Source organism: Mastigoproctus giganteus, chromosome 1, assembly GCF_048544385.1.
Source record: "Mastigoproctus giganteus isolate SK-2022 chromosome 1, ASM4854438v1, whole genome shotgun sequence".
Lineage (NCBI taxonomy): Eukaryota > Metazoa > Arthropoda > Arachnida > Uropygi > Thelyphonidae > Mastigoproctus > Mastigoproctus giganteus.
This window is the reverse complement of record NC_143575.1, coordinates 213,627,412-213,645,555: the sequence shown is the minus strand read 5'-3', so window position 1 is coordinate 213,645,555 and position 18,144 is coordinate 213,627,412. Positions and strand designations below refer to the sequence as shown.

Sequence of the window (18,144 nt, the reverse complement as noted above, 5' to 3'; positions counted from 1 at the left end):
ACCATCTTTGCCTAACACAAAATTCAATCGCAATTTTTTGTCTAATTATTAACGAAATATCTTTCTCATCCCCCATCATAAAACACACGTCACATAAACTGTTAAAACGAACACAAAAATTAATACTACCTGACATGCTTACGCAAACTAACTAAGAAAGGGTGGGGGAAATTCCTAGACTGCAAACTAATCACTTGTTTTCATAGCAACGAAGCAGTGTTGCCAGTCCACGTATTTTCAGAACGGCCCTCTTATGTTATTACTTGCAGTAATTAAAGAAATTTAAGTTTCGTGGATCAGAGTTCATTAATCAGAGTCATTATTAAATACTTCAGGGAATTTTTTTTTAGGTCCATCATATTTAGATAGTTCTTTTAGAAGAACAATACTGTCCTACAATGACTCAAACCTGTGTAGCACACAATGCAAATAAAGGTAGAGGAAAAGAGCATCCAAAGTCACTAAGACAGGCTTTCTAACATCCCAAAGAATGTCACCAAATTATGGCAAAATATTGGCATTGTTTTTAACTCCGATTTCTCTTCACTACAATGTACTGATGTATTTGATCAAATGCTGACAGGGCTAGCCGGGTGGGTAAAGTGCCTGGCTGGCAACCCAAAGGTCGTGGGTTCGAATCCCGCCTTGGGCTTGGATCAAAGTACTGCAAAAACTTTGGGAGGTGCATTATGGCCACAGAAGCCGATGCACCAACAACTACCAAAAAATAAAAAATAATAAAATAAATTTGATCAAAATACAATTACGTAATACACTAAAAATTGTCATTTCTTATATGCTTCATCCTTGACAGTCAGCAAGCTCTGGACACTTTAAAAACTAATAGCAACTCTTTTGTTTACATAGTTTGGCCTGAATCAAAGGAAGTTGTGTACCTTTGTATGAACCATCATCAACCTAAAGATTAAGGAACTAGAAAGTTGGGGTATCAAATATTTACAAAATTCTGGGTGAGGTGAATTATTTTTGGCATGTATATTGTGCATTTTCAGAAAATGTTTGGAAAGCACTGAACTAGAGGGGATGCAGAATCAAAAAAAAAAAAAAATAACTTATTGGACTTGTTTCTTGAAAAATGATCTCGCTTTCCTCATTTTAACCATGGAATATTTATTTATAACTATGGATAATAAAGCATTAATTATCCAAGATTTAGGACTCTGATCATTATCACCTACAAACAGAAGCAATTTTGAAAGATTTTCATTATCTGAAGCATAAAAAGGTTATTTAAATCACTTATTGACAAATTTAATAAACTTACAAAATATGGTTCATATGAAATTTACGGAGAATAATATGATATCATTCTCAGTAAACTTCATAAACTAACATGAAAAGGTACACAAATTTAAACCCAATTTGACCAAAAAAAAAAAAAAAAAAAATGCTGAATCGGGGGCTGGCTGAGTGAAAGGCAACAGGTAATAAAAAGGGAAAGGGCATACAGGTCTCCTCCCGCTCTGATTTGGGATTTATTGGCACAATAGCAACCTAAGCTATAATGCAAAACCATGTCCTCTAGCTCTGAAATGTGGTGAAACTGTACACAATTCAGCCAGAGTTGCAGCTAACTTGAATAGGTATTTTGCATTCATTTTTATGACTAGAAGCACACTGGGGGAAGGGATGAAGAAGTCGCATTGCTCTAGGATGACAATCTCTTAGAAGAACCTAAAATTCTTCACTACTGAACGGCATCACATAGCCAAATGGTCAGCACAGGAGCACATTCATTTGAAGTGACCATGGTTTGAGCTGTTCTGACTGCTGATCTTGATTAATTATTGTATCCTAGGTCAGAATGAATAGTTGTAAACTTCTCTGACATATATTCATGCTGGAGTTTGAATGGAACTTTATATCAATACATGCAGCTGTGCATTTAACTTTTTTTTGTGCTAATGCACAAAAAAAAAAGTTAAATGCCAAAAACAAAAACTGATCTATTAATATGTGAAAGTAACACAATAAGATCTACTATATTTCTGAATATTCAGTTTAGTAAAAGTTTATACTATATCATATGTTTCTCAAAGGGTGTGCCGCGTCACATTAGTGTGCCGCAAAATTTTCCAAGTGTGCCGCGAAATCTTAAAAAAAAAACTAGCGTCGTTTTTATTTTAACATCATTGTCCAAATATTTTATTTTGGTTGTAAGAATTGTTTGCATAACACAGATATAATATAAGTATAAATAAAAAAAAATTGTTAATATTATTTTTCGTTCTATTTATTTAATTTAGAAATTTCTTCTTTTATGACTAGGTGTGCCGCGAAATTTTTCTTCTATGACTAGGTGTGCCGCGAAATTTTTCTTCTATGACTAGGTGTGCCGCGAAATTTTTCTTCTTTGGAAAATGTGCCACGACAGTAAAAAGATTGAGAAACACTGTGATATAGTATACCTCTTATGAAGAAGTTTTCAAACGATCTCTGAATAAATTTCTATTTTTGCCATTGTGTTTTGTCACCTTATTTATTGATTTTAGTTTATATTTAATTTTAATTAAATAAAGCAAAAATATATATAAAATATATAAAAATAAAAAATTGTTAAATTTATAGATTAGAAATGCACAGTAGAATTTATCTGAAAATAATGGTCTTTTGAAATAAATTTCAGCCATATCCACTATAACAAACTTTCAATAAAATGAAATGATTCGTGCAACAGGAAGTTTGCTATAACAGGATTTACTGTATTATGACATTGTTCACATCCAATATTTTAATAACAGATTATAAATAACTAATGAAACATTAACTTATTACCTGTATCCGATATTGCCTGATCATCTCAAGCTTTGACTCAGAGCCTTTATTTTCTTCTTTCTGTTCGATACTACTAATAATCCTCCATGAAGCTCTGCGAGCACCAATAACATTCTTATAAGCAACAGATAAGAGATTCCTTTCTTCTACAGTCAGTTCCTGATCCAAAGAAGCAACTTTTTTCATGGCATCAACCATTTCTATTGAAAAATAAAAAATTAGCATTGAAAGTTAATTTTTTAATGAATTTGATATGCATTAGAATGTGTACTCGGCATAAGTACTGTTGCTAATTAGTTTAAAATTATATTTATATAATTTGGCTATATAATTAAAATTATATAGCCAGTTTAAAATTATACCAAGTTTACAATATGATGCTGAAAAGGAACTGAACAAATGATTCAAACTTATCTTGCTGTTTGAACTATTTCAGAGAATGAAATAATTGTAGTATTAATGATTAGTTAGCAATTAAAGAGTTGTTTTGAAATATAATCCTCTTAAATGATACTTAGAAAATAAGTCTAAGTGGAACCTACCTTATATAACTGTAAACCTTTCAATTTCCATTCAGATTTCTGTTAATCAAAATTTCTATATCTTCTGAATTCAAGATGGCAGCACAAACAAAAATTCTAAACAAGTATAAACTACATTTCTTCAAAGAAAATCTCATGGATCATGGTGAATTTTTTCTATTATGTTGGCTAAACTTACTGTAATGGAGTGGCACCCAGGACGACTTGTTCAGGAACAAAAACAATTGCATGTCAGATCGATTCTTTCCACATCTAATTCTCAGTAAACAATAACTGTTCACTTCCGACTGTTCAAGTAAAAGCACATTTTACATAAAAAAAAAAAATAAAGGCACTGGAGTTCAGTCACATCTCTATGGTATATTACAACTGTAGACATGTTCTTATGCATGTTTTGTGGGCTGCAAACCTCAGAATAACTCACTTCCTTCCCCATCCATGATCATTTAACTATTATGTAACTAGGTAACAGAAACCTCCAGTCATTAAGAGGGATCAAACCCAGACTTCTCCAAACAAGTAACAGACTAACATATCACGTTGACTAACCTGCAACAAAGGATTTCAGGAAGGTATGGAAAGTTGACAATTAACCTTAAACCAGCAGTTAATGCAATTAATATTTTAGAACAGAAGTCTCCAGGCCCTATACAACCACCCACAGGTTAAGCTTTGTGTGGGAAAAAAAAAAAAAAAAAAAAACATTCCAGGACAAAATCTGGGCTATAGGGAGAATGCAGAACACCAAATACCAGCAGCAAAATTCCTGCCAATGTTGCACATCTGCAGTGAAAATGTTTTGTTGAAGCAATACTGTTTCCCCTCAAATTCATGGACCTCAATTTCCCAAAACAAAATTCTGGATAATCAAAATTCCACTATACCACCATTTTCCGGACGCCGACTGTAATTCATGGGACATCCACTGGTTAGCAAGCACAGCAGCAGTATTGTTTTTGTTTCATCTGGCTGTGAGCATGAGAACAGTGCACTTTGTATCAACATTTATCCATTGTTAGTATTATTTCAAGTCATTTTTGTGACCAGCAATGGCTTCAAAACAAACAAGTGTTAAAAAAAAGAATGTACATTTGAGTTTTGGTCAAAAACTTGAGCTGATTAAAAATCTTGAGTGGTGCCTTGGTGGCCAGTGTTTATGAGCAGTATGGAGTTAAATAGCAAACTGTTTCTGATATTTGCAAGGCCAAAGGAAAGCCCCAAAGCTTTGGATTAAAGTATAATATTGAAGGTATGGGTTCCATCAGTGACAGAAAGCACATGAAAGTAAGCAACGATAAAGATCTATAAGAAGCTGTTTACAAATGGTACACGCAGGAGCAATCATGTGGAGTGAATGTTACTGGTGTAACCTTATGCACTGCACGAGGTAACACCAGTTTCAAAAGCTAGTGATGGGTGGCTGTGGCATTTTAGAAATCGCCATGGCATATGTAACAGGAAAGAGCACGGTGAAGCTGGGTCTGCTGCAACACATTCAGCTGAGTCTTTCAGACTCCACCTCAAGGAACTGATAAAGGAGAGCCTGCTCTTATCTCAGGTCTATAATGGAGACGAGACGGTTATTCTGGTGGTCCCTACCAAAAAATACTCAAGCCTTCAGAAAAGAAGACAAAACTCGTGGAAAGAAAATGAGCAAGCGACATTTTTCAGATATATACTGTACAAGTGCTGATGGCCTCCATTGCCTGAGGCTGGCTGTCGTGGGCAAATCAGCATGCCCGCGTGTTTTGAAAGATTACATAACAGTTGCCTATTATCTACTAACCATTCAAAGAGGGCATGGTTCAATGCCAGCATATTTTCTGATTGCTTTTTCAAGCATTTTGTCCCTGAAGTATGTCGGTATCAGTAAGGTCTTTAAAGGCTCTTCTTTTATTAGATAATGCTCCTGCTCATCCAGTTACTGAGAAATTAGTCAGCAGTGAGGCAAGATGCATACCATGTTTCTCCCTCCTAATACAACTCATGGATCAAGGAGTCAATTTCATGCAAGAGGCTCTACCAGCGACGGTACCTGAATGAAGTTTTGGTCATCATTGAGGAGGAAGAAGACTTGACTGAAGACAAGAGGGCAGCATAGTCTGCAAAACAAAAAATTATAACATCAAGTTGACTCTTCGAATGACGTAAAAACCACCACACTGACTCATAGCTGGAAGGAGTTGCTTTTTGACAGTGACCCTGATGATTTTGAAGAGTTTGAGCCTGCCAACTTCCACCAAATGCTATGCCGTGCAGGGGGGGGAGAGAGATGTTACAGTGGAAGACATAACTGACTGGCTAGAGGAAAGTGACGTAGATCCGGGATACCAGATCTTGACACCAGAGGAGATTGCTGATGAAGGGAGAGCAGGCGACATTGAGGGGGAATCCAGTGATGAAGAGGAAGAAATTAACAAACCAAAAAGGAGACAGCAGTATGAGAGGCACTTGATCTTGTCATTTGGCATGTCAGCCTCTCAGACATCAGTGAAATCCAGCCCCACTACCATCATTTACATATGTTAGGAGAGGCTGTCATAAAGGAGGTAAACAGATGAAGCTGGACACATTCTTCAAATCTGTTGCTGTTCCTGCCCCATCTTCATCCCAGCCTGCCTCATCACAGCAGGCTACTTCAGTGGAGCTGGGGAGCTCCACTGACACAGAATAAATTATTCTGAGTCCCACTATACAATCACAGCACAACAAACTCAGTTCTATCTCCATCAAGGTAAGAGAAAATAGTTTTTGATTTTTGCTTTATTATTTATTCTAGTATATTTATTTTTACATCTTATACTACTTACATTTCTTATAAGTAATGTGCATTGTATGTACACTACCTATTATATTAATCATGTTTACTATGGGTACTACACAGTTAAATGTTTCTTTAAATATTCGTTCAGAAAATTCGGACTCCCAGGTTTTTCAGACAACCCTTCCCCCCGATTAGTCTGCAAAATCAAGGGTCATCGGTATTTCTAAATTTTGCACCTTTTTTTTAGCTTGAGCTCAATTCTTCAGAAACGTTCTCAAATTCTCTAACTATTGACTGCTGAAACTGCAGCAGAAATCTGTGCTTATTACCAAATACTTTGTTCTTTAAGAATTTCCACAAAAAGTAATCACGGGGTGTTAAATCCAAGAAGCATGTTGGCCAATCAATGGAACCCACACCATTCGATCCATCAATCTGGGAACACTTCCTCTAAGAATTTGCTGACAAATTTTGCATGGTGGGCTGGTGCTCCATCCTGCATAAAAAAAATAAAAAAAAAAGCAATACCGAAAATTGATTTTGGACTGCATTAATGGAATGATTGTCTTTTGGCAGTAACAGATAGCTTTCTATTCATTGGAGAAATGCCTGTCCAAGTTCCAGCTGAGACTGACAAGCTAGGAGAATTTAAATCCTTGTTAAAGAATAAATGGAAGTTGTTAAAGTTATGGTGATTAACAGTTTGATTTACTTTAAATGTGGCTTCATTAATCCACCTACAAAAAACAATGATAACTGAGTTTACAACAGTCATGGCCAAAAACCATTCCAAATTCTAATCCTCTATCTGAGTCATCCTCAGTCAAACTTTTTAACGTGGAATGATTAAACTATTTAAATTAGTTATTTTATTTAAAATGTCTCTTTTTTTGGTATTTTAAGTTCACTTTAGCGTACTTGTTTCAATATCCTCTCTCACAAGTTCCATATTAGCAGATGGCTTTAAGATACAAGGTCTACAGGGTTTTGGTAGATTGTACACTGTTCCCACTTTTTCACAAAATTATGGTCTTTATCATGGGTGGTTTATGTCCAAAAAAACATCTTGAACCAGCATGCATTTTCATATTTTGCATGCTACTTTAAAATTTTAATCCTCTGTTCATTGTATAGATTGTGGTACTTTTACCATATTGAAATTATTCTGAAACAAAAAAAGTTTAAACTATCTTTCAAATAAGCTATACATAATTACATCCAGCAGCTAATCAAAATAGTTTCTTAACTATTTACCTGTATTAATGATCTTCTTCCACTGAATGGAAATCCTGCCCATGGTTTTGTCCAATCTGACAAACCATGTTCTGCAGAAACTATTTGAATATCCACTACCAGTTCCATAAATGCTAATCTCCATGTAATCCTCCAGTGTATAGAAGAAAACAAACTTCAATCCTAAAATTGAAGCCCTGTCTTATTTCTATACACTGGAGAATTAATCCAATCCCCAAGTTGGAGATGGGCACTAATCCAATGCCCATCTCCAACAGATTTCTAAACACGATTGCCTATCTTCAACAGGGACATCCCATCCCTGACTTCTAACATTGTCATATGCTAAATTGATTCCTCTGTATTGTTCTGGCCAATACTTTCCTTCTAAACAGCTAGTGATGCTGTAAAAATCACAAATCTACCCTACCATGTGGTATTGTTGCTACATCCAGAATGCCCACAAACCTTCTCTTAAACTATCCAAAAGGGTGCAGTCAGGTTAATTAATGACTCCCACAAACTCGTGCAACTCTTTATAACACAGATACTGTTTCTGCTACATGCCTTTTCTATAGATATTCAACATGCACCATTCTTTTGAATTAAGATATGTAATTCTGCTTTTCTTCCAAACATGTACCTCAACTGGTCAACATTCACAGTTCAACTCCAAACATAAAAAACAAATTTTTCACTTTCTAATTACCCCTTCTACTTACGCTCTTTGGAATAACTATCCTTCATACAGCTCAATATAGATCACAAAGGTTTTCATGAAAAACAATATTGCCAATCTGTGCTGTGACTCTTCTTGTGTGTTCAAAGAAAATTTCTGAAACTATATTCTCCTTTACAGAGGGCACTGAAGAGTGGAAGGTAAATGAAGATGGCAACTGTTGAGAGAATCAAGCACCATGCAGTCAATGAGTACAGGCAACCCCCATATAACATGATACTTCTACAACATGAGTTAACAGTCAACTTGTTAACATCAGAGTACTTCTACAGGGATGGGATATACTAGCACTCAAACCACATGGGGGAATGCTGCCCCTCTGTGTTACCAGGCAATACTAGGTGGTAGATGACTCATCAACAGGTGCAATACCACCACTTTGCTTATTGGAGGCTTGAAGTGGTGGACCCCATGTTTAGTCTCTAGAGCTAAGTTCCGGTCAACTCTTCCATCATGCAGTATGACTGATGACTTTTGAGGTTATGATGAACATCATGGCGAGATCCAATCTGCCTTACATTTTGAGGGTACAGCTCTAAAACAGTTTACAGGCCGCCCGCTAGTTAGTACACCCAATTGGTAACTCTTTAGGAGGCTTCTGGATCAGCTAGTGTATAATCCTGCTACCTCTACTCTTCCAGATAGTGACTGGAGGGAGTCCGAGTAGTGTGCGTGCAGGGGAAATTGTCAAGGAAACGTTATGTCAAGGATCTGGGTATATTCTTATCATGTGTACGCCATATCCAAAAATTTCATTACTTCATAGAGCATGTCCCACCCACTTTTTCTTAATATTGAATACACCATGAATTGTCAAACTAATAGACTAAGCTTATCTGCGAAAATATCTAAACCTCCCAAACACTTCCTAGTTCATTTCACAAATATACGTGGTCTCAATTCTAATCTCAACAATGTCCATTTCCACTTCCAGTCTGCCAAACCCCCATGTACTTTTTCTGACAGAATCTCAGTTATCAGTTGATTCAAATACTTCTCATCTCAGTTGTCCAAATTATTCACTGTATGATTCCTTTTGCCTCAGAGGTAGTACTTGTGCATACATACGTTCCGATATTCCCTGTCAGAGAATTGGTAATATGGAATCTCCTCTCTTCGATCTTCTCTGGCTTAAAATCTCTCTACCTCATTGTGTCAAATTCATCTGCTGTCTACCTTTCTCCAAACTCCACTAATCACTTGGAGCTCTTTGACTTCCTCTTTGCAACTTGACTTTCTCCAGTCCAACTTTCCTAACAGTGAGGTAATTTTCTTTGGTGATTTTAATGTTCACAACTCCAGCTGGCTTCCGTTTTCTAGTCACACCGACCCAGCTGGTTGAGATGCTGAGGCTTTTGCAATTTCTAATGACCTTGTACAGATTGTATTTACCTACACTTGTAGGTAAATACCTACAAGAATACCAGACAACCCTAACCACACAGCCACAACATGCTTGATATTTTTCTCGCAAACAACCCTTGTAAGTACACAGTTGAAGTGAGAGGTCCTTTAGGCACTTCAGATCACAACTTGGTGATTGTCTCTTCTCCATTTGAGCCTTTATCTCATTGCTATTCCCAACCTCGTGTTGTTTGGCATTACAAGAAGGCAAAATGGGATGATCTGCGAGATTTATTTTCTTCTTTTCCTTGGTCGGATTACTGTTTCAAAACTTCTGATGTCAACATCTGCTCTGATTGTGTCAGTGAAATTATTCTTGTAGGAATGGAATTCTTTATTCCACACTCCACTTTAAAACCTCGTCCTTTATGTTGCATATCGTAATTGGCTTGTTTCTAATTCTTCAGTCTCATTTTCTGCCTACACCAAAGCTCGCAACAATTGCAAAGCAGTTATTAATCAGTCCAAACTAGAATTTGAACATGCTAAGAGTAGAAAACTTGCTTCTTGCCCTAATGGTAGCCGAGCATTCTGGTCTCTTGCCAAAGCTATTGGCCACAACTTTTGCCCATCTCTGCTCCCACCTCTGTCCAAACCAGATGGTTCTGTTGTCACCTCAGCCAAGGATAAAGCTGACCTGCTAGCATCCCATTTTTCTTCCAACTCATGTATTAATGATCTTGGTAAACACCTCCCACCATTCCCAACACGCTCCATTCAATGCCTCCTGTGGTCTTCCGTCAAAAGGAAGTCAGAAGGATTTTGACAAATCTCAATTCTAGAAAGCTAGGTCCTGATGGTATTTCCCCATTTGTTCTCAAAACCTGTGCTCCTGAACTTACTCCTGTTCTTTACTGCCTTTTTTCACTTTCTTATTCCAAAGGTGTTTTTCCTTCTGCTTGGAAATTTGCTCATATCCAGCTAGTTCCTAAAAAAAGGGTGACAAATCACTCCCATCCAATTATTGTCCCACTGCAATTACTTCCATTCTTTCTAAAGTAATGGAGAAATCAATTAACCGCCAACTCTTAAACTACCTAGAAACCTTCCGTCTGATCAACGATCGCCAGTATGGATTCCATCAGTGTCGATCCACTGGTGATATTCTGGCTTATGTTACCCATTTATGGACAAATTCAATGGAAAAGTTTGGTGAAACACAAGCAGTTGCTATTGACATCTCAAAGGCTTTCGATCGTGTTTGGCATGAAGGTTTTTTAAACAAGCTTCCATCTTAAAAAAAAAAAAAGTAAAGTGCAGCCATTTTCAACCCACTTAAGGATGGAAGCCTCCTCAACAATTCATGCTGAGGGAAAATAAACTATAATCTGCCACACTGGTCCAGTGCGGGTTGGCAGATCGATCATATTCAGCAGTCAGGGGCTTGAACCCCGGTCTACTCAAAGAGCGTGTGCTACTGCACTCCCGACCACTCAGCTACGGAAAAACGCTTCCATCTTATGGTTTGCCAACTGTTTTTTGTAATTGGTTATCCAGTTTTCTCTCTGATCGCTCACTAAGGGTGATGGTAGATGGCTCTGCCTTCTAACTTCTCCAATAATGCTGGTGTCCCAAGATTCAGTTCTTTACACCCACTCTTTTCCTCTTGTATATTAATGACCTTCTTCCATAGACTGGAAATTCATCCATAGTTTTGCCAATGATAGCACATTGCATTCCACTTTCCATTTTGAAAAACCTTGCCATGCTCAACCAGCTTAAACTTCTTGAATATCTGCTACCAATTCCTTAAATGCCGATCTCCAGGTAATTCTCCAGTGGGACAAAGACAACTTAGTTGATTTCAATCCTTCTAAAAATCAGTCTTCTCTTATCTCGCAAAATGGATTCTTCCGCTTCTATGCTTATCTTTGGTAACACTCCAATTTCTAGGCAAAATGATATCTCTTTTGGGGATTACCCTGACTTCTAATCTCTCTCTTGGCACAAGCACATTACAAATATTGCTTCCTCTGCATCTAAAAAACTTGATTTTCTTTCGCTCTCGGCATTACTTTTCTTCCAAACAGCTGTTCACTCCATACAAATCGCAAATCCGCCCTGCCATGGAATATTGTTCCTACATCTGGGTAGGTGCCCCCAAAACCTCTCTCAGGCTTCTAGATTCCATTCAGAAGCGGGCAGTTAGGTTAATTAATGACTCCTCTCTAACAGAGTCTCTCCACTCTGTCTCAGCCACATGCCTTTTCTACAGATACTTTCATGGGCACTCCTCTTTTGAATTGGCTTCTATAATTCCTGCTCTTTTTCACAACAGTCTGAACACATGCCGCCACCAGCCAACATCCATTTACTGTTAAACTTCAAACTCAGAACCAACTTTTCATCTTCCTTGTTTATTCATTCAACTGCCATTTTCTGGAACAACCTTCCATCCTACATATTTCCTGAAAATTACAGTCTACAGAAGTTCAAGTCTAACGTCAACAAATATCTTCTTTCATCCTCTCAACCTCCAACCCAAGCATGGTACTAAGTACTATAGGTTCTAATACCTCTCATGTTTGGGGTTTTCATAAAAAAAAAAAAAAATTAAATAGAAATGGTGCAAAAATATTTGCTGATGCTATTGGGGCAGAGTTAGGTGGATCAGAAAACTGCTAGCTTGGGGTGTGGGATTACATGGACTAATAGATTAACAGTAGTCACTGGCAGAGGTGAAAGTGATCCTTGCACTGGTTCTATTGAAATGCAATTGAGCAGCAGCCTGGAAGGCAAGACAATAGGAATTTTCAGGACTGCTGGGAGTCATAGTGGAACAAGTAAATACATGGGATGTGCTAGAGCAGTGGTTTTCAGCCGGGGTGCTGCAACAACATTCTTGGGGTGCTGTGTAATTTGGGTTTAAGTTACTTAAAGTTGGTATTATTATAATAAATTTTTTGAAATTTATATATTTAATTCATTATAAAAAGGGTACAATAAAAAGGGTACGGTGCAATATCCATTATACCATATTTTTATTTTGTCGTGATCTATAATTGATCTTTATTAAGTATTTCTATATAAAGAATAAAATTATTATATAGGTATATATTAAAAGGTCAAAAACCAGTGTGTTAGGTATTTCTTTTGGCCTAGGGGTGCCGTGAAAAAATTACTGGGACACTAAGGGTGCCGTGAACCTAGAAAGGTTGGGAACCTCTGTGCTAGGGTAACTAAAAGTAGAAACAGGTGCATGTATACTTGCTATACACCAATGCTAGAAGTATAGTTAATAAATTTGATGAGCTTGAAGTGCTAGTCAAGACATCAAAGGCAGATACTGAAGGGATATCAGAGAGCTATGTATGTGGTGTCACACAGACATAAGCAGTGCAGAATTGGAATTTGGGAAATACAATGTGTACAGAAAGGATGGACAGGAAGGAAGGAAGGGTTATGTTGTTAGTTAAGAAACAAAATCTAAAAAGTGCACCCAATTGATGTTGGTGGACAATGCAATGTTGAGTCTGTTTGGTATGACCTCAGCACTGGGAAAGGAAAAATGAGCAGGTGTGTGTTATAGGCCTAATAAATCTGATGAGTATAATGAGCAATAATGCAGAGAAATAGAGTGGGCCAGTAAATCAGAATGTCTTATAATGGGGCATTTTAATTTCCCAGAGACTGATTGTAATTTGTGGACTAGTCACACACACTAGCAAGGATTTTGTGGATTTATTGCATGATTGTTTTCTACAGCAGCATATTTGGGAGGCAACTAGAAGTAATAACTCTTGATCTGATTATAGTAATGATTCTTCATGCATTAAGAATATGCAGATAAAGGAACCACTAGGTGGCAGTGATACATTATACTGAAGTAGGATTTATTCAAAGAGGTAACTACCATCAGGGGTAAAGGGAAGGGTTTTTGCTTTCGTAAATGCGACTACAGTGGTCCGAGAGTATTTAAATTCTACATGGTGGGACCAACTAATGATGTTACCAACAGCAAATTCAAAATGGGAAGCATTCAAAAAATTAATCTTGGAAGCTACAGGCTTTTCATACCAACTAAGAAATATTGTTCAAGATTTAGGCCTAAATGGATGTCAGATAAACTAATTAGACATGCAGCAGAGAAGAAAAATGAATGGGATACATATAAATTAACAGGCGACATAGAAGCCTATGATAGATATAAGCTGGTCTGTAACCAAGTCACAAGGAGGTTAGGAAGGCAAAGGCAAATTACAAGAAACCTTTGGCAAAGGATGCAAAGAAAAACAGCAAAGAGTTCTTTACTTATATAAACTCTGGAAGGGAGGGGATGAATCAGATTGGTCCACTTGATGTCAATTGTTCAACTGTTGATGAACCTGCTCAGGTAGCTAACAAACCAAATGAATATTTTACATCTACATTCACACATGAGTTATTCAGGGAGGGGAATGCCAGAGGTGTATTAAACTCTGGAAGTAAGCTATATAATCTTGTAATAACAGAGTAAAGTGGAAATGTTATTTGGTTTTTAGGAGCATTAGCAACTAAGGCCCTATTGCTCCAGGTATATGCAGTGGTCATTCCCTGACCTTTCCGCATCCTCCGTATTTGGTGGCTCACGGGCCTGAACACTGGTCTAATCAAGAAGCATGTGCGACGCACTGCTGCTCCTGCCCACCTGGCTATGGAGGCACCAAGAGAGTAAAGTGTAGGAGAAATTGTTGAAGATAAACATAAAGGCACCTGGGGTGGATGGAATCTATCCAGTTATATTAAAGGAGGCAGTAAAACAAGTAAGCAAACCCTCAGCCATAATTATGAGATCTTCTTCGGACTCAAGGAAAGTACCCATGGACTGGAGATGTGCAAAAGTGATCCCAATCCACAAAAGAGGATCAAAGGGAGACTCAGGTAATTACAGACCTGTTAAACTTCTGTTACAGGGAAATTAATGACCAATTGTCTGACCAATTTGAATACTATGATGTAGTTACAAAGGAACTGGATGCAAAGAACCATTTTGATATCATGTATTTGGATCTTAGAAAGGCTTTTGATACCGTTGCACATGGAAGATGGCTGCACAAATTGGAACAGTGGCACTGGAGGAAAATTGCTGCTATGGATAAAGGGATGGTTGAGTGGGAGAAGTCAGAGTGGTAATCAAAGGATACTGCTCTTCATGGACTAATGTTATTAGTGGAGTCCCCCAGGGGGTCAAGTGTTGGGTCCATTGTTGTTTTCGGTATTCATTAATGATATTGGTGATGGTATATCAGGCTTAATGTCCAAGTTTGCAGACAATATGAAGGTTGGCAGGGTTGTTAATGACACTAATGACAGTACACTGCTGCAACAGGATCTAGAAAAGTTGAGCAAATGGGCTGAGAGGTGGCAACTGAAGTTTAACATTGACAAATGTAAAGTACTGTATATTGGAAGCAGTAACCCCAGAGTAACGTATCAACTGCATGGTACCTACACTAACAGTGGTAGAGAGTGAAAAGGACCTAGGGGTATTTGTGCAGGCAGATATGAAGTTTTGTGAGCAGTTCAGATGGTCTGCAAGAATTGCCCATGGTTTCTTGTCAATGATATACAGGAATTTTTCTAGCAGGGATAAGGAGATGATTATCCCCTCGTATAACGCAATGGTCAGACCACACCTTGAGTACTGTATACAGGTCTGGAGGCCTTATTTTAAGAAGGATGTAGAGCTGTTGGAACCAGTACAGAGAAGGGCAACAAGATTAGTGAGTGGAACAAAGGGATGAAGAAAGGCTTCAGTTTTGCAAATACAGTGTCTAGAGAGTAGGCACCTGCAAGGTGATCTGATTGAGGTGTATAAAGCCTTGGATAGTTTGAGTATGCTTAATGCTGATGGGATTCCTCCTCTTGCTCAGAATAATCACCTGAGAGGGCATAAATTCAAACTGAGGAAAGACAGTTGTAGGACAGATGTGCTGAAGTTTGCCTTTAGCCAGCAGGTGGTTGACTGCTGGAACAAACTTCCATCTGTCGTAGATGTTGATAGCTTAAACAGATTCAAGGCAGAACAAGACAAACATTTGGAGTGAGTGGATGGGTGAAATGAGGAGGGTGTGTGTGTGTGTAAGGTGTTTTTTTTTTTTTTTTTTGGCTGATGCTATATAAGCTTGCTTTCTTGCATCATGTGCCCTTGCTAATGCTAACATGGTTTTGCTCTAACGCGATTGATATATTGCAGCAATCCTCACACAACACGTTTTCACTCTAACACGGTTAGAGAATTTTGGCAAATCTCACAAGTAGTTTTGAGCATTTATGCTCACAAAACCCTACTATTATGTTGGATGCAATTTTTTAACATTTCAATTTTTTTTTTTTTTTTTTTTTTGTGAATCCCCCACTGTTGACTCGCTAGTCATTAAGCAAAAAAATTTATTGGGAGATCCCGTGTTAGATTTTGTGCTACTGAACTTGTAATTGTTTGAGAACAAGATTGTCAAAAACCCTGAGAAACCCCCTACTGACCCCAAATCATATAGACCAATAGCCCTACTACTCCCTGTATATACGAAAATATACGAAAGACTAATATACAGAATCATTAGCTCAATACTACACAGAAGCAGGTTTACATTCGAACAATCAGTATGGTTTTAAGCAGGGCAACTCTACAGAGGATGCTATGCACCACCTACTGACAACAGTTAAAAACTCAGAAGAGAAATATATGCTGGCAATCTCCATTGACTTTGCTGGGGCATTTGACTCACTCTGGTGGCCTAGTGTCCTTAGGAGACTCCGCCAGGCAAATGCCCCACAACACCTCTATAAGGTAATAAACAGCTACCTTACAGACAGATGTGTCTCAGTACGCACAAGGTTCCGGGAATTAAAACGCCCTGTGAATAAAGGCTGCCTGCAGGGTTCAATCCTTTGCCCTTTCTTCTGGAACATTGCACTGGACGAATTTCTGGCCTTGGATCTGGGCCCCGTGGAAAGCCTGGCCTTTGCAGATGACATGATTCTCCTTGTAAAAAAGGTAACACGTGAGTGGTTGTAGAGCAAAGATCAAACTCTGCCCTCTTGCAGCTACAAGAGTGGGCACAAATGCACATGCTCAAAATATCGCCTGAAAAAACCAAACAAGTACTTCTAAAAGGCAATTTGAACTTTGATTCCCCACCAATGATTGGGGGGGGTTACACCCAAGTATAGTGGATAAGTGAAGACGTCCACAAATCAAAATTAACACAACCACTATAAAAGTGGTAACAGAACTAAAATATCTTGGAGTGATCTGATTCAAAATTAACATTTTACCTCCATTAGATCTACTTGGCGAAGAAATTGAGAAACTATGCAGGTATGATTGCCAGGATCAGTCAAGCAGACTGGGGACTCAAAAGAAAGACTCTGGCAATCATACACAGTGCAATGTTCTTACCTGTGGAGCCGGTGCGTGGTTCACCTGCTCAGCCATAGTAAGAAATAGGAATAAATTAGAATCGATATAAAGGACAATACTACTCACTATTACCAGAGCATGTCACACAGTAAGCACACCTGGGCTACAGTTGTTGGCCAGAGCTCTCCCACTTTATCTGGAAGTAGCCAAAAGAGGCTTATATTATAGATTTAAAAAGGGCATACACACAGATTTTCTGGGGATAGCCCTTGATACAACCAACACCTTCAATGATGAAAAAAAAAGAATAGACACAAAACTCCATGAGCTATGGCAAACAAAGTGGGGACAGGAAACCAGAGGTTTCTGCCACAGGTGCCTAAGTGGTATGCCCCTGGACTTTTTACAACATTTATATTGACAAGTCACAGCTCCCTAAAGGCAAAACTAACTTCCTTAGGGTTGAGTGATGACCCAAACTGCACCTGTGGCAAAAGTGAAGACTGGGCACACATTCTATATGAATGTATAATATATGATATCCCAAGAACAGAGCTAATAGCACAGATTGGGCCCCTTCCCAGGGGAGAAGAGACATCTGTTCATCATAGAAGAGGAAAATTAAAGCCTTTACATCTTTCACACAAAGTATTCGAAATGCGGAGAACAATCCAAAGAATGGCAATTCAGCCCCCCAGCAATTAAACAATAATCAATAGTTAAAATTGTCAAAGTTTTCCACCATACCCAGACGATGACTTAAAAAAAAAAAACTGTCAGGATAGCAGTATTCTGTGCCCTGACAGAAACCTGACATGACAAAACTCCCCAGGACTACCCTGCCATGTGTAGGAACCTGGGACCCCACACCAAATAAGTAACCATGTAGGGGAGGGAGATGTACTGGCAGCCAGGGAAGCACATTAGCTGAAAAATATCAGTAAGCTGGTAGCAAGGAGAAGCAATATAGAATGAAAGACAGAATGAATAGGTTGGGCACTGAATGAACTAGGAATTATGGTAAAAGGGAATAAATGGCAGTTTTGGTGGAAGAAAGAGTGAGCTAGCATGAGAGAGAGAGAGTGAATGGGAATAAATGGAAGAGCAAATGTAATTGGCCAAAAGAATACAAAGTTAAAATTAACTTACATTACTTTATATGTACTAACAAACATTTACTAACCACAACAAACACTATCACTGCATTCTCCCCTGGCCTGCGAAAAACTTGCGGCTAGGCCTGCACCACAACTGAAGAATAACAGTAAGTTGAGGTCCCCAGAGAGTGCAGTGCAGAAAGCAAGAGTCGAATAAATTAAATGAA

General features: G+C 38.1%; 1 protein-coding gene across 1 annotated transcript in view; it reads right to left on the bottom strand.

Annotated features, from left to right (window-relative positions):
• LOC150091509 (14-3-3 protein epsilon-like) overlaps positions 1-18,144 on the bottom strand; it is a 124,918-nt gene that overhangs the window by 54,318 nt on the left and 52,456 nt on the right. Inside the window, exon 2 of the mRNA XM_090384277.1 lies at positions 2,797-2,996. Coding sequence (XP_090240403.1) covers positions 2,797-2,996 — 200 coding nt within the window. The remainder of the gene's footprint in view (positions 1-2,796; positions 2,997-18,144) is intronic.